Source organism: Carcharodon carcharias, chromosome 27 (genome assembly GCF_017639515.1).
Source record: "Carcharodon carcharias isolate sCarCar2 chromosome 27, sCarCar2.pri, whole genome shotgun sequence".
Classification (NCBI taxonomy): domain Eukaryota; kingdom Metazoa; phylum Chordata; class Chondrichthyes; order Lamniformes; family Lamnidae; genus Carcharodon; species Carcharodon carcharias.
In genome coordinates, this window is record NC_054493.1 from 18,650,800 (window position 1) to 18,674,384 (window position 23,585).

Below are 23,585 nucleotides of genomic sequence, written 5' to 3' on the forward strand. Positions count from 1 at the left end.
TTTACTTGGTATAGATTTATTCACAGAGTGAAATATTACAGCTATAGACCTCCTGACTCCACTCTATGTCAGTGTCTCTTATATGGGCTTATGTAACCATACAATCAATGCCCTCCACCTGTAGATACTTAACCTCAATTGATAATTGACAATTAACACCCATGGTCAGAGCATCTGAAAGGCTCTAATCGGTGTGACTGCCATGGTGTCTCAGCAGCTCGGATGAACGAGTGAATTCCTTCCCACAAACTGAGCAGGTGAACGAATCTCTCCATTGTGAACCCGCTGGTGCCTCAGCAGGTTGGATAAATCACTGAATCCTTTCCCACACACGGAGCAAGTGAATGGCCTCTCTCCGCTGTGAACTCGCTGGTGTGTCTGCAGGTGGGATGACTGAGTGAATCCTTTCCCGCACTCAGAGCAGGTGAACGGCTTCTCCCCGCTGTGAACTCGCTGGTGTCTCTGCAGGTTGGATGAATCACCGAATCCCTTCCCACAGTCAGAACAGGTGAACGGCTTTTCCCCGGTGTGAACGCGCTGGTGTCTCAGTAAATCGTACGACATTCTAAAGCTCTTTGCGCAGTGACAGCAGCTGAATGGCCTCTCCTCAGTGTGAATTCCTACCTGATGGCCCACCAGCGCGTCGTGTGTAAAGCAGCTCCCACAGTCAGAGCATTGAACAGGTTTCTCATTGGTCCGAGTACCTTGGTGTCCCAGCAGGCTGGGTGACTGATTGAATCCCTTCCCACACATGGAGCAGGTGAACCGCCTCTGCCTGGTATGAATGTGTTGGTGTCTCACCAGGCTGGATAACTGAGTGAATCCCTTCCCACACTGAGAGCAGGTGAATGGCCTCTCCCTGGTGTGAATGCGTTGGTGTGTCAGCAGGAGGGATGAGTGAATGAATCCCTTCCCACACTCAGAGCAGGTGAACAACCCCTCACCGGTGTGAAATCGCTCGTGATTCCGCAGGGCAGATGACCGTGCGAATCCCTTTCCACACATGGAGCAGGTGAACGGTCTCTCCCCGGTGTGAACCCGCTGGTGTATCTGCAGGTTGGATGAATCGCTGAAACCCTTCCCGCACTCAGAGCAGGTGAATGGTCTCTCCCCGGTGTGAATTCGCTGGTGTCTCTGCAGGGTGGATGAATCAATGAATCCCTTTTCACACACAGAGCAGGTGAATGGCCTCTCCCCAGTGTGACTGCGCCGATGAGTTTCCAGCTCACAGGGGGCACGGAATCCCTTCCCACAGTCCCCACATTTCCACGGTTTCTCCATGGTGTGGGGGCCCTTGTGTCTCTCCAAGTTCTACAATCAGTTGAAGCCTCATCCACACACACAACACATGTCTGGTTCCTCCCCGCTGTGAATGTTTTGCAGCTCTGCAACTGGTTAAAGCTCCTTTCACGGTCAGTGCAGTGGAACAGGTTCACTCGGGTGCATGCATCTCAGTGCCTTTCAAGTTAGATTAATGTTTAAAACCTTTTGAAACAGGCAGAACAGACAAACACTTCTCCTTCTAAATTCGTAGGCTGATGACATTCACGTCCCGATGTGTTGGGTAACTCTGTCAGATCTTGACGTGATGTTTGGTTTGATATTTCTGTCTGTAAATCCTCCTCTTCTAAGATTCTGTAAATGGATTTTACAAAAGTGATCACTGTCAGTACAGGATAGAAATTCAGAATAGACAATTCTAATTTCTGTGGAATATTCTTTCCTCACTCAAATCCCCAAAAGCTGTAAATCTCAGTCCTACACACTCTTCCCTCCATCCTAACTCTGCTGTACCTAAAACACACCCTCCCAATTCTCCTGAAGGTGCCGATTCATGCTAATCGACAGATCCATGCTCACTGATTCCTGTACTGGACATGGGGACCTGAAAATCTTCATGCAGGCCGTCAGCCTAATATAAATATGTTTATATTACTAGACTAAAAATGAGTATAATGTACAGTCCTGTATCACTTGGTTCGCTACAGAGAGGGCAAGGTGAGGCAAAGCTGCATTTATGCAGTGAGTGGTCATGACCTGGTGGAAGTGGAGACAATCTATGAGTCAAAATGAAATTGGATGTACACTTGAAAAAATGGACTTGCCGGGGAAATGAAGGTATTAAGGGGGAATGGGGCTGACTGGATTGCTCGACAGAGAGTGGGCACGGACTTGGGTTGCCAAGTGGAATACTTCTGTACCGCAACGGCTCTACAACTGGAAATATGTAACATAGCCACAGTACCATATGAGAAGACTAGGAAAAATAACAACGAAATGCGTTACACAACCATAACTAGTACACCAAATATGTGCCATATAACAACACTGGACATGTCTTTGTTGTTATGATTCCCTGCGGAGACCAATAACCTTAAAATGATCAAATTCCCAGACAAACCCAACAGAATAAACCGAAGGACAAGGTTTCACTTTTTACATTTTTTTTACTGTAGCAGTCAAATTAAAATCAACACATATGAAGCCTGCATTAACAGACAAACAGGATTTGAATAGACAGGATAAATTTGACTTGAAACAGTTTGTACAATAAAAACAGGCTCCACAAAATCACCAGCAGTTCCCCCTCCCCCCAGCACATTTGGCACTAATTCCAGTCACAGGGTCCCACAACTCTCTGTATTTCCCAGGGGGAGGGAAAGAAAGTCTTTTACTCACAGATGTTGGACAGAGGAGGAAGTTTTAGTGTCTGTGTGAAGCTAAAAGCAAATGTTGTGCTGTTTAAAATCAAACTTGGAAGACATTTTGTCAAGTCCCTTCCCCTCCCCTCCCCCCAACTGGCAGCTCAGTGCGCAGGCGCAGAAAGCGCTGCTCACACACACACACATACACACACACACACCCCTCCCCCTCCCCCTCGCTCCCCGGAGCAGGCGCAGTGGCGGCTGCCACCAGCCGTCGCTCTCGATCTATGTTTTGGAACAGCCAGCCGCCCGAGAGAGTGGCGGGGGGCGTAGGGGGAAGGGGAGAGTTCGCCGAGCGGGGCTTCTCGCGCTGGCCGGAGCCGTCGGCCGGTTGCCTGGAAACCCTGGCTCGAGGGGGAGGAGGAGGAGGTGGAGGTGGGGGAACACTGGGTGGGGGCGGGTCCGCGCGCCTGGCCTGCAGACTGGAACCCGAGGACGTCACCGCGGAGCAGGGTGATCCCTATTGGCTGATTCAGGCAGGGTTCCATTGTGGACGTCACAATGCGGAAGTTGGACAATGAGCTTCAGATTGAAACTTCCTCCTCTGGGCAACATCTGTAAGGAAATCAATGCTTCCTCCTTTTTCCATTTCTTGTCTCATTCTGGGCTTAAACTGTTGACTTGCAGGAACTGAAGGAAAGGAAGTGAATCCAGGGAGGGTGCTCTGACTCTGGAAAAGTTGCCCCAGGTCTCACAATGAAAGCGGTGGTTTGTCCAGGAGATGGCCGGTATTTAATGAGACAGTACAGTCATATAGACTTTGAGTATTGCTGTAAAAAGAGAGATTCTGTCCCAGCTGTTCGTCTGCACTCATCAAGGAACGGTTGTCCACGTAGCTTTTGTTTAACTGAAAAGGCACAATGCCTGGACAAATTAATTTTCCCTTCTGAGGACCAGGCCAAATAAAAAGATTTTCAGCTGGGCTCACAATGTGGCTCATTTACACTTGCTAGAAGCTCCTTTTATCCCTACTGCCTGCAAAATGAATTTTTCAGGATATCTTGCTGCAACTATACAGGGCATTGTTGAGGTCACACTTTGAGTATTCTGTACAGTTTTGGACTCCTTCCTTACAGAGGGATATACTGGCTTGGAAGCCATTTGTAGAAGGTTCACTGGGCTGATTCCTGAGATGAAAGGCTGTCTTATGAGGAAATGCTGAGCAGGTTGAGTCTTAACTCAATGGAGCTTAGAAGAACGAGAGGTGATCTTATTGACACAAACAGGATTGACAGGGTAGATGCTGGGAGGATGTTTTCTCTGGTGGGGGAATCTAGAACTAGGGGACACAGTTTAAAAATAAGGGTTTTCCCATTTAAGATGGAGATGGGGAGGAATTTCTTCTCTCAGAGGGTGTTAGTCTTTGGAATTCTCTTTCACAGAGAGCAGTGGAGGCTGGGTCATTGTATATATTCAAAGCTGAGTTAGACAGATTTTTCACCAACGAGGAAGTCAGGGTTATGCGGACAGGCAGGAAAGTGCAGTTAAGGCCGCATCAGATCAGACATGATCTTATTAAATGGCGGAGCAGGCTTGATAGGATGAATGGGCTACTGCTGCTCCCATTTTGTCCAGGACAAGAGGCAGTGAACAAGTATCTGTCGATCAGCTTGAATCAGCACCTCTGGACAGTTTATATTAGGTATAGCAGAGTGAAAATTGAAGGGAAGTGTGTGGGACAGAGATTTATTGCTTTTGAGAAGCAAGAGAGGAAATAATGTTCTATAGAAACTACATTGTCAGATCTGAATTTCTATCCTGCACTGACAGTTATAACTTTTGTAAACTTCTTTTTCAGGATATTAGAAGGGGAGGATTTCCAGACTGAAATCTCAAACCAAACGTCACATCAACATTTGACAGAGTTAGTCAATTCATCGGGACCTGAAACTAGGAGGAGAACTGTTTGTTCTGTCTGCTTCAGAAGATTTTAAACATCAGTGTGACTGGAAAAGCACCAAGACACACACTGAGTTCCAATGTTCCAGTGCACTGACTGTGGAAAAAGTTTTAACCAGTTTCACAGACTAAAAAAACATCAGACCATTCACAGCGCGAATGGTCTGTACACGTGCTCTTGTTTGTGGATGAGTCTTCAAACTGGAGAGAGGCACGAAGACACCCACACAATGGAGAAACCATGGAAATGTGGGGACTGTGGGAAGGGATTCCGCTCCCCTTCTGTACTTGAAACTCATCGACGCAGTCACACCGGGGAGAGGCCGTTCACCTGCTCTGTGTGTGGGAAGGGATTCACTCTCTCAGGCAACCTGCTGACGCACCAGCGAGTTCACACCGGGGAGAGACCGTACATCTGCTCTGAGTGTGGCAAGGGATTCAGTGATTCTGCCGCCCTGCAGAAACACCGGCGAGTTCACACCGGGGAGAGGCCATTCACCTGCTCTGTGTGTGGGAAGGGATTCACTCAGTCAGCTAACCTGGTGACTCACCTGCGAGTTCACACTGGGGAGAGGCCATTCAACTGCTCTGAGTGTGGGAAAGGATTCACACATTCATCTAGCCTGCTTAGACACCAGCGAATTCACACCGGAGAGAGGCCATACTCCTGCTCCGATTGTGGGAAAGAATTCACTCAGTTCTCCACGCTGCTGAGACACCAGCAAGTTCACACTGGAGAGAGACCATTCACCTGCTCTGACTGTGGGAAGGGATTCATTCATTCTTCGGCCCTGCAGATACACCAGCGACTTCACACTGGGGAGAGGCCGTTCTCCTGCTCTGAGTGTGGGACAGGATTCACTCAGTTATCCTGCCTGCTGAGACACCAGCGAGTTCATACCGGTGAGAGGCCATTCACCTGCTCTGACTGTGGGAAGGGATTCATTCATTCATCTGCCCTGCGGACACACCAGCGAGTTCACACTGGGGAGAGGCCGTTCACCTGCCCTGACTGTGGGAAGGGATTCACTCAGTTATCCAATCTGCAGACGCACCAACGAGTTCACACTGGGGAGAGGCCTTTCACCTGCTCCGACTGTGGGAAGGGATTCAGTAATTCATCCAACCTGCTGACTCACCAGCGAATTCACAACGGGGAGAAGCCGTTCATCTGCTGTGTCTGTGGAAAGGGATTCAGACATTCATCCACCCTGCTGAAACACCAGTGCGTTCATGCTGGAGAGAGGCCATTCACATCTTCTGCTTCTGGGAAGGGATTCACTGAGTCATGCAACCTGCTGAGACACCAGCGGGTTCACAAGTGATTACAGGGGTTGGATTCTGCTGTTATTGCTGCTGTTAATCACATCCAGGACTGAACCATGTTCATCCTGACAGCTGGTGAAGTGGGAGGGTCGGAGAGTTTCTTCCTGTTGGACTGGCCGGTCTCACGACTTGGCTTCCAGTGGCTGATGCTCTTTGAGCCTGGGAGTGCACATTTCCACTGAAATAATCCACAAAAGCTGATGAAGGGCATTTATTTTATCCTGGGTAATCAATAATGTTTTTCCTACCACTGCAGGTAGATCTAAAATAAATACATTCATCTCAGTTCCATTGAGTCAACGGTTTGGGCCCAGGCAGTCAACTCAATTGTCAGTGGCAGTCAACTCAATTGTCAGTGTTTATGCTCCACATGAGCCTCCACCCACCCCTCTTCATTTCCCCCATCAGCATATCCTTCTATTCCTTTCCCAGCCTCCCCGTAAGTTCATGTTATTTACCTCAACCACTCGCTATGGGAGGGAGTTCCACATTCTCACCACTCGCTGGGTAAAGAGGTTTCTCATGAAACCCCTGCTGGATTATTGAACCCCTTCATCATCTGAAAGACTCCCATCAGGTCACCCTTCAGTTCTTCTCTTTTTTTTTTGAAAAATGTTGATGAAGAAAATGCTCTCAGTTCCGGTATTGCTCCTTTTCTAAGTGGAGATACAAATGTTGACAGTACTTCTGATGTAAACTAACCATGTTTCCACACATGTTGTACATCATCTACCCCTCCATAATGGAACCCTATATATGAGTCCCACATTTAAGGAAAGATGTGAAATTCTTTGAGAGGCTGGAGACAGGATTTATGAGACTTCATTTAGTTGGAGAGACTGGAGCAGCTGAAATTCCTCTCTTTATTATCATAGAACCATTAGAGTAGGGAATGGGGCCATTTGGATGCCAGCTGTCCAGACCAAACTAGTTAGTCCCATTGCCCCATTCCACCCCAACATCCCTGTCGGTTTATTTGTCCACCTAATTATCTCCACTTCTCTCACACTCGTTGGAAGCAGATTCCAGGTCATGACCACTCACTTTAAATGCCCACGAGACTCACGGAGCAAAGAGGGAGGCCATTAGGCCCATCATGCTCATGCTGGCTCTTTGAAGAACTACCCAATTAATCCAGCTGCCCTGCACTTTTCTTTTCCCTTAAAAAATCTGTCCCGATCCCTTTTTAAAGATAGAAGTGAATCTGCTTCTTGCACCGTTTTCAGGCAGTGCATTCCAAATCACAACAACTCGCTGTGTTTTAAAACAGTTCAGGATGTAGTGCGTTTGGTGTTTCATGGACTATTCAAAATGGTATTAAAGACATGGTTATTACACAAAGTAAGGCTGATCTTTATAAACGATTTTGATTTTGTTACATAATCAAGTTTGTGGACAGTTAGAAAAATATTGAATTTCTACGGCATCTCTCACAACCACAGGAGGACCGCCCAAAATGGTTTACAGCCAATGAAGTAGCTTTGAAAGTGTCATCGCTGTTGTAATGTAGGAAACTGTAGGTAGGCCTGGGTAGTCAAATTTTAAAATCACTTCCATACTGTATTCACTGTTATAAGTAACAAGGTCAAGGAAGCTATTTTAATCTCTTATCTTGTGGCTTTTTTGCAGCCTTTTCACATTCCATAACTTTTCCTTCTTAACTATATACTGATTTTGTATTATAAGTCAGTCATGAAACAGTTGATTCAGTAATGAACCTTGTTTAAGTTATCATTAGTGAATCAATGTAATAGATAATTATCTTGCTAGATCTGCATTTTAAAAATGAGTGCTGTACAAACTTATTTCTTTTCTCGAAACTGCAGAGCTGGAAGAAATTGTTTGAACAAAGAAATTATTTTCTAATTTTAATAAGCTTCAGGACATCTTATTCTGCCAAAGTCCAGCTCAAGAATAAGGCTCATTGTTCAACTCAATCAAGATTAGTAAGAAAGAAAGACATTATCTTCCACAAACTGTCTTTTTGAACCAGTCTATCTTATGTTAACCAAATGCATTAATTAAATATTACTGTATTAATTAACTACCAGTCCGTAACAGATGATTGAATAAGTAGTGAGCCTTAATTGAGTTACAATTAATGAATCAATAATGTATCGGTTGTTATAGTAAAAGACTGAGTTTTATTTGCTGTAGAAATGTAAAACCTTAATTGCTGTGTGCGTAAAGAATGTGCAATGAAGATAAATTTACTGGCAAAGGAGACCTTCAAGCTCTGATTAGCCTCAAAATTTGAAACTGTCTGAATAACTGATTGTATAGCATCAGATAAAGGTAATATGACACAGTTCTATTGTACTCCTGTCTAAGATAATGAGAGAAGATGGTGTAAGTAATTGGAATTTAGAAGAGTAAGAGGCAACTTGATTGAAACCTTTAAGATCCTGAGGGGTGGATGTGGAGAGGATGTTTCCTCTTGTGGGAGAATCTAGAATTAGGGGGTCACTGTGTAAAAATAAGGGGGGGCACCCATTTAGGACGGAGATGAGGTGAAATTTTTTCTCTCAGAGGGCGGCGAGTCTTTGGAACTCTCTTCCTCAAAAGGCAGTGGAAGCGGAGTCTTGGAATATTTTTAAGGCAGAGCTAGACAGATTCTTGATTATAAAGGGGTGAAAGGTTATCGGGGGTAGGCGAGAATGTGGGATTGAGGTTACAGCCAGATTAGCCATGCTCTTATTGAAAGATGGAGCAGGCCTGATGGGGCGAGTGGCCTACACCGGCTCCTAATTCGTATGTACGTTCGCCTTGGAGATCCAACCGAGCTGATGACCACGTTGGCCAATTGTCATGTTACAACAAGCCCCACTCTGACATGAGGTAATGGTCACTTTGGGGATAAAAGTAGAGGTTCTGAAGGTCTTCCTTGCTAGCCAAGTACTGAAGATTCCCGAGGCCGAGTTCCAAGGAAATCACTGTCAAAGAAGGAGCCAGAGAGGGTGACCTTTCTACGGACTGATCACCCGCATGAAGCTTTAACCGTCAATGTCTTAAAGTTGTTGAGTAAACTTTTTTCTTTCAATAAACTTCTTTTTAAATTTACTATCCAGAGGAGTCTGCCTTTGCTTTAATTGGTTAAAATCTTGTCCACACCCAAGTGAATTTATTGACTGGCAAGTTGGGGTTGGCTGAAATCAATTAAGTTTCAGATCACCAGATCAGGTAACATATATCTTAAATTTAAAAACCTGCATTTCTATAGGGCCTTTCACGAGCACAATACATCCCAAAGCGCTTTACAGCCAATGAAGTACTTTTGAAGTGTAGTCATTGTTGTAATGTAGGAAACGTGGCAGCCAATTTGCACACAGCAAGATCCCCCAAACAGCAATGCAATAATGAGCAGATGATCTGTTTTTAGCGATGTTGATTGATAAATATTGGCCGGGACACCAGGGATAACTCCCCTGCTCTTCTTCGAAATTGTAGCCATGGGAACTTCCAAGTCCACCCAAAATGGCAAGATGGGTCTTGTGGGTCAGCATCTCATCCAAAAGACATCAGTTCCGACACTGCCTCAGTGCTGGGGCTTTGAATGTTCAATGTGATTTTTGCCCTCAGGTTTCTGGACAGGGACTTGAACTAAGAACCTTCTGACTCAGAGAGGAGTGTGCGAGCCACAGTTGACGCTATGGAGAATACAAAGTTAGAAAGAGAAAGTTACCCTTTGCCTGCAGTGCCCAAATGTAAAAATTAAAACCCTGTATAAAAAACAAGTGTTTGACAGACAAATGTCAAAGTGTTGGTTTATAGCCACAAATTTCGAGTTTCCATTTGAGCCTCCAGCACCTCTCTGTCTCTGTTGCTCGTGTCAATGACAGCCAGGCAATGGAGCTAAGGGCTGAGTTTAGCTGAGAATAATGGGGCCTGCACCTCAGTTAGGAAACTGCCATGGGCATCGCACTAATAGCGACAGGAAGGTGCTGGAGGACTGACTGGGAAATATATCTCCAGCCAATCGGGGAGGGAGGTGGTGACTGGGGCTGATGGTGATGCGACCTCCGGGGTTCAGTGCACCCCCCCCTCCGTGTCCAAAGCGGGGAGTCACAGGAACAGGGTACAGTGGAGCTGAAGAGAAACCATTTGGGTCCAGAACATTGCGCACATCCTTTAACTCTGGCTGCCTTTGGTCCTCAAGTAATTTTCTGTTTTTAAACCAGGTTTTGTCTCGTTAATAAACTTTTAACAGTAAATATATTTGATTTTGATGGGCTTTTCATGATTAGATTTATGCGCTTTAGGGAAAGTGGTTGAGGGATGGTTGGCTCTTCAACTGAAATTGAATCCATCTAAGGAGCCAGACCGGGAGATGAGATTTTATTTTTGACACAGTGATGTTAGAAAATGGGGTTCAAGGAGTTAATTAACCCCTTATCCCCTTTCCCATGATTCACAGTGATAACACTTATTGGTGACAGAGATTGGATTTTATTCAGCATAAATAAGAACTGACGCTTGCTCATGTCTGAGCAGTAGCATCAAAGTGCAGCAGCATTACCATTACACTCTGGGCAGAAGCAGTATCTCCACGTAAATGCTCCCTGGTCTGCCCCAGATGCCATGGCACCAGTCAATGCAACATGTAAAACCTCTAAAAATCTCATTCCCAGGGAATCCCTTCTTATACTTATATGCATTGCAAAGTCTGTGGAGACTGATTTAACCCACTCATTAAGTAGCGATCATTTGAACAGACCAATTACAAAACCTGTCATTGAACCACCTGTACCCACCCAAACCACATCAAAATCTCAAACAATTGATTTCCCCACACTCCATCCCCGGTCCAGGGAGTCAGCATTCCCAGCCAAGCAGTGAAAACATGGTGGCCTTGACACCCAAGTGTGGTCTAGGATTCAAGGCACTCTTGTTTTCTCTGTCCTCTGGGAGCTGATCATCTCCCTGTTCCCACTTGGCATGCTGTCTGTTCTCAGCTGTGTTCGACTTATGCTGAGGTTTGACCCCTTTTACACCTTTCGGATCAATAAAATATTTGGTCAATGAAGACCCAAACCACAATGTCCCATCCTGTCACCTGTCAGCCATCCTTACCCAGAAAGTAATCACACCAGGGATAAATTGAGGAGAAGTGTAACAATCACATTAAAAATAAATGCACAGCCAGTCATAGAATCTAATTTAATGTTCGCTAATGAGCAAGAAAACCCCAAGTAGGGATCCCCTAGGATTCCTACAGTCCACACCTTGAGAGTGAAGATGCTGAAAATTTGGATTTATTTTAAAGTGCCAGCCAGAACCAGCAGCTAGGTTGCCAAAGCATACACAGACAATCACAGCCTTACATGAAAGCTAAAAAAAACTTGCACAAAGGGCTCAGCTGTAAATTTGCAATTAGGAAATGGGAGACACACACGGGCGGGGACACGGGATGACTCGATCAAGAAATGGGGAAGGCCATTTAACATCATCTGATAGCCTCAAACCACATCCAGTCAGCCCCCGTAAACCTTTTGTAGAGAACAAACATACATTCTTTGCTGTCTCCAAGAGGACAATACCCAGTCTCTGCACTGCAATTACTGTACAAGAATGCAATTATCAGCCCACTGAAGGTCATTGTGCTGTGGCCTTTGTCTAACTAATACCATTAAGTTGTAACTGATGGTAAAAAATATATAAACTGTGCTCATTTGAACCTCGGTGGAGAAGCGCCTGGATTGCCCAGCGTTTGCTCCCCGCATGTGTAATAAAGGAACCACTTGAACATTGCATCTGGACTCCGAGTGTTGAAATTTTGTACCAGAGTATTCCTTGGATCTTTCAAGAGGGAGAAGTACTCTCTCTCCAATACCTCACTCAATTTCACTCCGTTATTTTCCGGTTCTGTTCCAGCCCCGACTGGGATAATGCCTGCTCAATCGTTTCTCCTGAGGTCTAAGTTTTGAGTACATAAGGACAAACGCTTCAATCAATAGATCAAGCATGGGTGTAAAAGGATCTCCAACTCTCTCTTTACCCTATCTGACCTATGGACATTTCTTACTCAGTATTATTTCTCCCAAGCCCTTACTTGTCCCAATCCAAATTTTTGTTCATTATGCTTTAATTTTAGTCATTTTTTGGACATGACCAGTGTCTTTAATTCTATCCTGATTGATTAAAGTCAGTTTCTTTATGGAGTATGTGTCAATGCTTTGAAAATGTCGAAATGTTGCCTCATTCCCCTGGCCACATTAACCACTCATGTCATGCTGTTTTGTGAAGTGGCCACACATGTTCAGGACCAGGTCTTCAATGCCTTTCACCCTGAATTTACACATGTTATTTTCTTCACATGTAACAAATCAAATCTGCACACTCACGCCGGTATCATAATGTCATGCCACACATTCTTAACTTTCAGGTGCACTTACCAAAAGAACCAGCGGGCTTCTGTCTTTGCTTATCGCCCCCTGTTATGGTCTTGATATTTTCAGCTAGTGGCCAGACTATCAAATGTTATTCAAATCAAAACAAAGTTCCTAGGCAAGGATGCAACTGTCCCTAAGAGAAAGCACTTAACTTACTCATCTCAGCTACACATGCCGGACTTACCTAAAAGTTCGTGGTGTAGGGGCTTGCATATCGGCATGGATAGAAGATTGACTAGCTAACAGGAAACGGAGGGTAGCCATAAATGTGTCTTTTTTCTGCTTGGTGGGATGTGACGAGTGATGTGCTACAGGGATCAGTGCTGGGACCTCAGCTTTTTACAATTTGGGGAGGTGGTGGCGTAGTGGTATTGTCACTGGACTCATGTTCCAGAGACCCAGGGTAATGCTCTGAGGAGCCAGGTTCAAATCCCACCAGGGCAGATTAAAAAATCTGGAATTAAAAGTCTGACGATAACCACAAAACCATTGCCAGTTATTGTAAATACCCATCTGGTTCACTAATGTCCTAACGTCCTTTAGGGAAAGAAATCTTCCATCCTTACCCAGTCTGACCTATATGTGACTCCAGACCCACAGCAATGTAGGTTGACTCTTATATGCCCTGTGAACAAGGGCAATTAGAGATGGGCAATAAATGCTGGCTGAGCTGGTGATGCCCACATCGCATGAATGAATGAAAATAATGACTTGGATGAAGGGACATATGCTAAATTTGCTGGTGACACAAAGTTAGATAGTAAAGTAAGCTGTGAAGAGATAAGGAGGCTACAAAGTGATATAGATAGGTTAAGTGAGTGGGCAAAAGATCTGGCAAATGGTGTATAATGTGGCCAAGTATGAAATTGTCCATTTTGGCAGTAAGTATTTTTTAAAAAGCTTACTATCTAAATGGTAAGAGATTGCAGGGCTCTGAGATTCAGAAGGATCTGGGTGTCCTAGTGCATGAATCACAAAAGGTTAGTATGCAGGTACAACAAGTAGTTAGGAAAGCTAATAGAATGTTATCATTTATTGTGAGGGGAATTGATTACAAAAGTCGGGAGGTTAATTTTCAGTTGTACAGGGCACTAGGCCACATCCGCAATATTATGTACAGTACTGGCCTCCTTGTTTAAGGAAGGATATAAATGTGTTAAAAACAGTTCAGAGAAGGTTTACTAGATTAATACCAGGGCTGGGCGGGTTGTTTTATGAGGAAAGGCTGGACAGGCTGGGCTTGTATTCACTGGAGCTTAGAAGAGTAAGAGGAGACTTGATCAAAACCTTTCAGATCCTGAGGGGTCTTTGACGGAGTGAATGTGGAGAAGATATTTCCTCTTGTGGGAGAGTCTAGAACTAGGAGTCATGGTTTAAAAATAAGAGGGTCGCTCATTTAAGACAAAGATGAGGAGAAATTTTTTTCTTTTAGAGGGTGGTGAGTCTTTGGAACTCAAAAGGCAGTGGAAGCAGAGTCTTTGGATATTTTTAAGGCAGATCTCGATAGATTCTTGATTAACAAGGGGATGAAAGGTTATCAGGGATAGGCAGGAATGTGGGGTTGAGGTTACAATCAGATCAGCCATGATCTTATTGAATGGTGGAGCAGGCTTGAAGGGCTGAGTGGCCTACTCATGCTCCATGCTCCTATGGTCATATGTACTAGAATGTAGGTGGAGACCAGATTGATATATTCCATTGAACCACACCCAAGGTGCATTATTCCAATTCATATACTGCCCACACAATATTTTCATAATATTTTCAAATCAGAAATCAAACATTCCCATTTGATTTCAGGCCTTAACATGTCCGTTTGTTCTTTTCGATGTCAGGCTGGGGTTGTTCGCCTTGGGGAAAAGGGGTTGAATGAAGATTTTGTAGAGGTGTACAAGATTATGATAGGTTTAGATAAGGATGTTCACATTAGCTGATGGGACACGGACTCAAGGTCACAGATTTCAGGTTTCAGGCAAGATTGGTTCAGTCCTAAATGTGATTAACAACAGAAATAACAGCAGAATCCAACTCCTGTACTCACTCATGAACACGCTGGTGTCTCAGCAGGTGGCTTGACTGAGTGAATCCCTTCCCGCACACAGAGCAGGTAAATGGCCTCTCCCATTGTGAACTCGCTGGTGTCTCTGCAGACTGCACGACTGATTGAATCCCTTTCCATACATGAAGCAAGTGAACAGCTTCTCCCCAGTGTGAACTTGCTGGTGTGTCAGCAGGTTGAATGACTGAGTGAATCCCTTTCCACACATGGAGCAGGTGAACAGCCTCTCCCCGGTGTGAATCTGTCGATGTGTTTGCAGCTCAGATGGAGACTGGTATCCCTTCCCACAGTCCTCACATACCCATGGTCTCTCCATGGTGCAGCAGTCCTTTTATCTCTCCCGGTTCGGTAATCAACTGAACCCTCTCCCATGCACAAAACACGTGTTGTATTTCCCCCCGTTGTGAATGCTGCATTTATTTTTTTCAGGCTGTGTAACTGGTTAAAGTTCTTTCCACAGTCAGTGCACTGGAACACTCACACTCGAGTGTGTGTGTGTGTGTGTCTCAGTGCTTTTCCAGTCACACTGATGTTTAAAATCTTTTGAAGCTGACAGAACAGACAAACGTTTCTCCTTCTAGATTCAAAGGCCGATGATATTCAACTTCCATGAAGCAAGTGACTCTGTCAGATCTTGATGTGATGTCGCTTTGAGATTTCCGTCTGCAAATCCTTCACCTTCTGATATCCTGTCAAAGAAGTTTATAAAAGTCATCAATGTCATTCCAGGATAGAAATTCAGAACAGATGATTCTAGCTGCTATGGATCATTCTTTCCTCTCTCGTTCCCCTGAAGTTGTAAATCTCTGATCCACACAAAACCTCTTTGTTCTCTGAATATACACCTTCCAAATTCTCCTAAAGGTGCTCATTCATGCTGATTAACAACTCCATTCACAATGCTTCGCTCTCTCTCTTTATACATTGAGCATATAAATTTATGAATAAAAATTTATGTAATATACAGTACAGTGTTACGTGATACATGGGGGAGGAAGAAGGTACTCCCTCCAATCCAGCAACTACCACAGAGGCCAGTTGAAGAGGAGAAGTTACAATCCCTGATCACACAGCAACTACAGAGACTCAGGCTTCCTTTAACCGGTTTTATTCAAGCATATGCAAGGGAGCCACAATCATTCCTAAGAAGGAAGACCCAGCTCCCAGACTGATTACATTTCATTACTTTTGTACTTTTTCTTAACAGAATACATCGAATCAGTAACCGACACACCGGTCCCATACTAACTCTATCCTATTGAGTACATAAACATGTGATTTTGCTAACCAATTATTCTAAAGGATGTATACATAATTATATTATTCAATCAAAATTAAAACACATACGCAGAGACCTTGGTTCTCACGGCTCAAGACTGTTTGTGTTTCATCAAAGCCCTCTCTTTGTCTAAGATAAAAGCAAAAAACTGTGGATGCTGGAAATCCAAAACAAAAACAAAAATACCTGGAAAAACTCAGCAGGTCTGACAGCAACTGCAGAGAGCAACACAGTTAAAATTTCGAGTCTGAATGACTCTTCATCAGAACTAAGGAAAAATAGAAAAGAGGTGAAATATAAGCTGGCTTAAGGGGGGGAGTGGGACAGTTGTAGCTAGATAGAGGGCCAGTGATAGGTGGAGATAACCAAAAGATGTCATAGACAAAAGGACAAAGAGGTGTTGACGGTGGTGACATTAGCTAAGCTATGTGATAATGGTGACATTAAGGGTAGATAGCAGGACGAGCAAGGTACAGATAGCCCTAGTGGGAGTGGAGTGGGGGGAAGGGATCGAAATAGGCTAAGAGGTAGAGATAAAACAATGGATGGAAATACATTTAAAAATAATGGGAATAGGTGGGAAAAGAAAAATATATATAAATTATTGGAAAAAGGGGGATAGGAAAGGGGGTGGGGATGGAGGAGAGAGTTCATGATCTAAAGTTGTTGAACTCAATATTCACTCCGGAGGGCTGTAAAGTGCCTAGTCGGAAGATAAGGTGCTGTTCCTCCAGTCTGAGTTGAGCTTCACTGGAACATTGCAGCAGGCCAAGGACGGACATGTGGGCATGAGAGCAGGGTGGGGTGTTGAAATGGCAAGCAACAGGGAGGTCTGAGTTATGCTTGCGGACAGACCAAAGGTGTTCCGCAAAGTGGTCACCCAGTCTGCGTTTGGTCTCTCCAATATAGAGGAAACTACATCGGGAGCAGCGAATGCAATAGACTCTTTGTCTATTGTATGTCCTCCCATATCTAAGCTCAAACCATCCTCCCCTTCCCTATCTGAGAGAGGAGTACACTTAATCTAACTTTATGCCTTGTTTTATCTCTAGTCTAGCTCTCAAGGTTTCACCGCATCATTGCATCACTTGAATTGTCCTGCCTAACAGAGACTGTCCTCCCTGTTACTGGACATTAGCTCATCTCTTGACATTGGGTAAATCACACAAAAACTCAAAGCCTCTTTGTGTGCAATGTCCATCTGCTTTTCCTCAATTGTCAATAGGTTTACCATCAATGGCTGCCTGGAGCTTTTAAGTATGTTCAGCAAATTCTTATTGTGTTCTCCTTTTTTTAATATATATATTAAGCCCTATATTTACATGCCAGCCACCTTAAATGCCAACCAACACTTTAATTGTGAACATTAGGAAAGAGGCCATCCTTTTGTGACAAGCTGATGGAGCAAAGGATGTCAATGTCTTTAAGAAAGAGAGAGAAAGAGAGACCTGGGCAACCTTTCCAGAGTCTGTACCCTCCTTTCCCTTCAGTTTCTGCAAGTCAACAATTTACCCTCTGGATTAGAAAAGAAATGGAAAGGGGGGAAGCATTGATTTCCTCACAGATGTTGCCCAGAGGAGGAAGTTTGAGTCTGAATCTTATTGACCAAATTCCGCATTGTGACGTCCAGAATGGAACACCCTGCCTGAATCAGCCAATAGGAATCACGGTGTTCCGCGGTGACGTCATCGGGTTCCAGTCTGCAGGCCAGGCGTGCGGACACAAGAGCCCCGCCCCCACCCATTGTTCCCCCTCCTCCCCCTCCACCTCCTCGAGCTAGGGTTTCCAGGCAACTGGCTGACGGTTCCGGCCAGCGCGAGAAGCCTCGCTCGGCGAACCGTCCCCCTCCCCCAACTCTCTCGGGCGGCTGGCTGCTGCAAAAAATAGATCGAGAGCGACCGCTGGCGGCAGCCGCCAGTGCGCCTGCTCCGGGGTCAGCTCGGGGGTCAGCAGCGCTTTCTGCGCCTGCGCGCTGGGCTGCCAGCTGAGGGAGTGGGGGGAGGGGAAGAGACTTGAGAAAATGTCTTCCCCTCATTTTTTCCAGGACAAGTAGTTTGATTTTAAACAGCCCAGCATTTGTTTTTAGCTTCACACTAAGTCTAAAACTTCCTCTTCTGTTCAGCATCTGTGAGTAAAAGACTTTCTTTCCCTCCCCCTGGGAAATACAGAGAGTTGTGGGAATCTAACTGGAATTAGTGCCAAATATGCTGGGGGGGGAGGGAAATGATTTTGTGAAACCTGTTTTTTATTGTATAAATTGTTTAAAGTCAAATTTATCCTGTCTATTCAAATCCTGTTTGTCTGTTAATGTATCCTTCATTTATCTTGATTTTAGTTTGATTTTTACAGGAATAGTTGTTTAAAAAGTGAAACCTTGTCCTTCAGTTTATTTTGTTGGGGTTGTCTGGGAATTTCTTTATTATAAAGTTATTGGTTTTCATGGGGATCGCAACAACAGAGATATGTCTAGTGTTGTTATATGCTGCATATTTGATATATTATTTATGGGTCTGTTATCAAGTTCATTTATTATTATTTCTAGGCTTACAATATAGTACTACAGTATTACAGTTTTGTTATATATTTCCACTCAAACAGCTATCAGGGGACAGAAGGAGTCCATTCGGCAACTCAAGTCCATGCCAACTCTGTACAGCAATCCAGTCGGTCCCATTCCCTCTCTATATCCCTGTTCCCCGGTAAGTTTGATTCCATCAAGTGCCACCCAGTTTCATTCTGAAACCATTGGTTGGCTCCACTTCCAGTACTCTTGTAGACAGCGAGTTACAGGTCATGACTGCTCGCTGGGATTAGAATAGTTAGGTACTTGTTTGACCGGTGCAGACTCTATGGGCCGAAGGGCCTTTTTCAGTGCTGTAGACCACTATGACTCTATGATTCTCTGTCTAAGTAAAGGTCTTCCTCTCCCACCCCTGACTCGAATCAAGTAATAGTTCTGTATATTGCACCCAACGTTTTGTACATTAAATATATATATAATATATATATATTATGTCAGCAGCCTGGATGAAGATTTTCAGGTCTCTGTATCCAGGACAGGAAACAAATGAGCGTGGATGTCAATCTGCATGAATTACTCCTTCAGGAGAAAAGGGAGGGTATATATTACGTACAGCAGAGTAAGAATGGCACGAGTGACCATAAGACGTAGGAGCAAAAGTAGGCCATTTGGCTCATTGAGTCTGCTCCGCCATTCAATGAGATCATGGCTGATCTGATAATCCTCAACTCCACTTTCCTGCCTTTTCCCCATAACCCTTTATTCCCTAACTGATTAAAAATCTGTCTATCTCAGCCTTGAACATACTTAACGACCCAGCCTCTACAGCCCTCTGCGGTAAAGAGTTCTGCAGACTGACTATCCTCTGAGAGAAGAAATCCCTCCTCATCTCTGTTTTAAATGGGCACCCCCTTACTCTGAGATTATGCCCTCTGGTCCTAGACTCTCCCACAAGGGGAAACAAGCTCTCAGCATCTACCCTGCCAAGCCTCCTGAGAATCTTATATGTTTCAATAAGGTCGCCTCTCATTCTTCTAAACTCTAATGAGTACATACCCAACCTATGCAACCTCTCCTCATAAGAAAATCCCTCCATTCCCGGGATCAACCTAGTGAACATTCCCTGGACTGCCTCCAATGCCAATGTATTTTTCCTTAGATAAGGGGACCAAAAGTGTTCACAGTATTCCAGGTGTGGACTAACTAGTGCCTTGTATAGTTTTAGCAAGACTTCCCTATTATACTCCATTCCCTTTGAAATAAAGGCCAACATTCCAGTTGCCTTCTCTATTATCTGTTGAACTTGTATGTTAGCTTTTTGGGATTCATGCACAAGGACCCCCAAATCCCTCTGTGCTGCAGCCTTCTGCAGTCTTTCTCCATTTAATTAATATTCAGCTCCTCTATTCTTCCTGCCACAAAGTGCATAATCTCACATTTTCCCACATTATATTCCATCTGCCACATTTTACCCACTCACTTAACCTGTCTGTATCCCTCTGTGGGCTCTTTGTGTCATCCTCACCACTTGCCTTCCCACCTATTTTCGTGTCATCGGCAAACTTGGTGACAATACATTCCTGTCCCTCATCCAAGTCATTAATATTTATTGTAAATAATTGTGGTCCCAGCACTGATCCCTGTGGCACTCCAATGGTTACAGGTTGTCATCCTGAAAATGCCCCCTGTATCCCAACTCTCTGTCTTCTATTAGTTAGCCAATCCTCTATCCATGCTAATATACTACCCCCAACACCATGGGCTCTTATCTTATTAAGCAGCCTTATGTGTGGTACCTTATTGAATGCCTTTTGGAAATTCAAATATATTGCATCTACTGGTTCCCCTTTATCGATCCTGCTTGTTACCTCCTCAAAGAATTCTAATAAATTCGTTAGGCAGTATTTCCCCTTCATGAAGGCATGCTGACTCTGCTTAATTAGATTATGCACTTCTAAATGCTCTGCTATTACACCCTTTATAATAGACTCCAACATTTTCCCAATGACCGATGTTAAGCTAACTGACCTATCGTTACCTACTTTTTGTCTCCCTCCCTCTTTGAATAAGGGCGTTACATTGGCGTGTGTGGGATGGAGATTTACAGCTTTTGGGGAATGAGAGGGGAAAGAATGTTCCATAGAAACTAGAATTGTCTGTTCTGAATTTCTACCCTGTACTGACAGTGATGACTTTTATAAACTCCTTTTACAGGATATTAGAAGAGGAGGATTTACAGACTCAAATCTCGACAAACATCACATCAAGACCTGACAGAGTCACATGATTATTCGGGACCTGAGTATCATCCACATTTGAAACTAGGAGAAATGTTTGTCTATTCTGTCTCCTTCAAATAGTTTAAACACCAGTGTGACTGGAAAGCACCAAGACACACACACCAGAGTGAGAGCGTCCCAGTGCACTGACTGTGGAAAGAGCTTTAACCAGTTGCACAGCCTGAAAAAGATTGAAAGTTTCACAGTGGGGAGAGTCTGTACATGTGTTCTTTGTGAGGACGACGCTTCAACTGATTGGCGATGCACAAGGACGCTCGCACCATGGAGAAACCATGGAAATGTGAGGACTGTGCAAAGGCCTTCACTTGCCCATCGAAGCTGGAAACTCATCGACGCAGTCACACCGGGGAGAGGCCATTCACCTGCTCTGAATGTGGGAAGGGATTCAGTGATTCATCCACCCTGCGGAATCACCAGCGAATTCACATCAGGGAGAGGCCGTTCTCCTGCTCGGAGTGTGGGAAGGGATTCAGTGATTCACCTGCGCTTCTGGTACACCAGCGGCTTCACACTGGGGAGAGACCGTTCACTTGCTCCATGTGCGGCAAGGGGTTCACACGGTCATCTGCCCTGCGGAATCACCAGCGAATTCACACTGGTGAGGGGTTGTTCACCTGCTCCGAATGTGGGAAGGGATTCACTCAGTCATCCCTCCTGCTGACGCACCAACATGTTCACACTGGGGAGAGGCCATTCACCTGCTCTGAGTGTGGGAAGGGATTCACTCAGTCATCCAACTTGTTGAGGCACCGCCGCATTCACACTGGGGAGAGGCCCTTCACCTGCTCTGTGTGCGGGAAGGGATTCAGACAGTCATCCAGTCTCCTGGGACACCAGGTCACTCACAATAAGAAACCTGTTCAATGCTCTGACTGTGGGAGCTGCTTTAAAAACTCAGCCGACCTGATGACCCACCAGTGCATTCACACGGAGGAGAGACCCTTCAGCTGCTCTCACTGTGCAAAGAGGTTTAGAACGTCATCCGACCTACTGAGACATCAGCGAGTTCACACCGAGGAGAGACCCTTCAGCTGCTCTTGCTGTGCAAAGAGGTTTAGAACGTCATCCGACTTACTGAGACATCAGCGAGTTCACACCGAGGAGAGACGCTTCAGCTGCTCTCGCTGTACCAAGAGGTTTAGAACATCGTCCGACCTACTGAGACATCAGCGAGTTCACACTGGGGAGAGACCCTTCAGCTGCTCTCGCTGTGCAAAAAGGTTTAGAATGTCATCCGACGTACTGAGGCATCAGCGGATTCACACCGGGGAGAAGCCGTTCACCTGCTCCGTGTGTGGGAAGGGATTCGCTCAGTCATCCCACCTGCAGACGCACCAGCGAGTTCACAGCGGAGAGAGACCATTCACCACCTCCGTGTGTGGGAAAAGATTCCCTTGTTCATCCAAGATGCTGAGACACCATGGCAGTCACACCGATTAGAGACCTTTTAGATGCTCTGACTGTGGATGTTAATTGTATCAATTGAGGTTAAGTATATATAGGTGAAAGGCATTGATTGGATAGTTATAATGATCACATATAATGAGACACTTCCTGATATACCATGGCATCGGAGGTATATATCTGTAATGTTTCACTCTGTGAATAAATATATACTAAATGAAGATTGACTCCACCCTATGCCTGTCAGGATTATAACATGGTAACACAGAATGCTTGCCTAATGGTGAAGGTTTGAAATTCAAGGAAAATAAGATTTCAGACAGAGACTGACAATCCTAGTGGCCTTTGCGAGAAATGGCTAAAAGCAAATGGGAAGTGTCAGGGTCTGATAACCCACCGATGTTCTTGGAGTCTGAACCATATGAACAGTGGGAGAATGAAGTGGATATGTGGACAAGGGTTACGTCCCTCCCCCAAAGAGGAAACAAGGTCTGGCCTTGGCATTGTCACTTCCTAACAAAAGTAAAATCAGAAGCAAAGTATTTATTGAGCTGGATGCCTGTCACTTGGCTACGGATGAAGGTTTGGATCTTCTATTCTAGTTCATTGATGAGATTTACAAGAAAGACGATCTCTTGGATGCCTATGAAACATGGTCAGACTTTGACAGGTCTCAAATGAGGGTGAAAGCATCTCTAACAGATCTGGATATCACAACAAAAGACAGGATTGGAACAGCACTAATCGGTGAATGAACCCCAGGAATGACCAGGGAACAATTAACAGGTGTTTCAGGCCTGACTCAAAAAGTCATGATGTGATGAACTGCCCAAAGTGGAAAATCAGGGTCTTCGGAGTGACACATGACACACAGAATTCTGAGGCTGAAGATGATGATGATGATCACTCTGAAGGAACTGTGCTCGTCACATGGAGCTTTGATGCAGTGATGAGTGTTAGTTACAGACTCATTCAACTGTGCTGTGCTAGATAGTTTCTGTACCTCGACAGTATGTGGATCAGATTGGTGAAGATGTTACCCAGGTTCATCTCATGGTAAAGATGGATGCAAGGCTAAGGAGTATGACAGTTCGACTTGTTTAGGTTTGGACAATGTCACACATTGAAGTCACTAAAGAGAGTGGTGATTCCATACAAAATAGCTGGAGTCAGCCACTTTATCAGGACTGGTGTAGTCTCTGGTGAGATATCCTAACTGTTGAGTAAACCTTCCATGAAAAAGGCACAAATGCAACTGTTGTTTTTGGAAAGTCAGTGGATCTGCAGATTACTCAATCAGGACATTATCGTATCCCCTTAACAATACCTGATGTTTATAATCAGTGTTTGGGAAGGATTAATGGCATCAGGTGATGAGAATCAGAGAGAAAAAAAAACAAATGGTCTTAAAGCGACACAGACAATTTGATCAGTCTTCTTGTCAAAGATTAACAATCCAGCTAAAAGATGCAGGGGTGGTTGATGAAGAGTATACGAGGTTCATTGAAGAGATCAGTGCAAAGTGTGAAATCTGTAAAAAGTATTGGAGGACACCATCACATCCTATTGTAAACCTTCCCTTGGCACGTGACTATAATGAGGTAGTTGCCATGGATCTAAAGGTATGGGACAAAGACAGAAATATTTTCATTCTAACACTTTATAGACATGGTCACCCGATTTAGTCTTTCTCCAATGACAAG

At 44.6% G+C, this 23,585-nt stretch overlaps 2 protein-coding genes across 2 annotated transcripts; one reads left to right on the forward strand and one right to left on the reverse strand.

Moving 5' to 3' along the window:
• On the reverse strand, positions 1 to 3,049 carry LOC121270507 (zinc finger protein 229-like). The gene is made up of 2 exons (XM_041175846.1): positions 2,680 to 3,049; positions 1 to 1,635 (listed from the first exon to the last, which is right to left on the reverse strand). The coding sequence occupies exon 2, from the start codon at positions 1,279 to 1,281 to the stop codon at positions 211 to 213; it is 1,071 nt and encodes a 356-aa protein (XP_041031780.1). The 5' UTR covers positions 1,282 to 1,635; positions 2,680 to 3,049; the 3' UTR covers positions 1 to 210.
• A 60-nt stretch (positions 3,050 to 3,109) lies between these two features.
• On the forward strand, positions 3,110 to 23,267 carry LOC121270339 (zinc finger protein 850-like). Its single transcript, XM_041175632.1, has 3 exons — positions 3,110 to 3,262; positions 4,504 to 5,917; positions 20,713 to 23,267. Exons 2-3 carry the CDS (start codon positions 4,685 to 4,687, stop codon positions 21,916 to 21,918), a joined length of 2,439 nt encoding a protein of 812 aa, XP_041031566.1. The 5' UTR covers positions 3,110 to 3,262; positions 4,504 to 4,684; the 3' UTR covers positions 21,919 to 23,267.
• The last annotated feature ends 318 nt before the right edge of the window (positions 23,268 to 23,585 follow it).

What these genes read in the sequence shown, in the direction of transcription:
- LOC121270507 (XM_041175846.1), bottom strand. Translation starts at nt 1,281, where the DNA reads ATGGAGAAACCGTGGAAATGTGGGGACTGTGGGAAGGGATTCCGTGCC.
- LOC121270339 (XM_041175632.1), top strand. Translation starts at nt 4,685, where the DNA reads ATGTTCCAGTGCACTGACTGTGGAAAAAGTTTTAACCAGTTTCACAGA. An exon ending in ACCTGCTGAGACACCAGCGG is followed by an intron (nt 5,918 to 20,712) that starts GTTCACAAGTGA and finishes CGCTTCAACTGA; the next exon opens with TTGGCGATGCACAAGGACGC.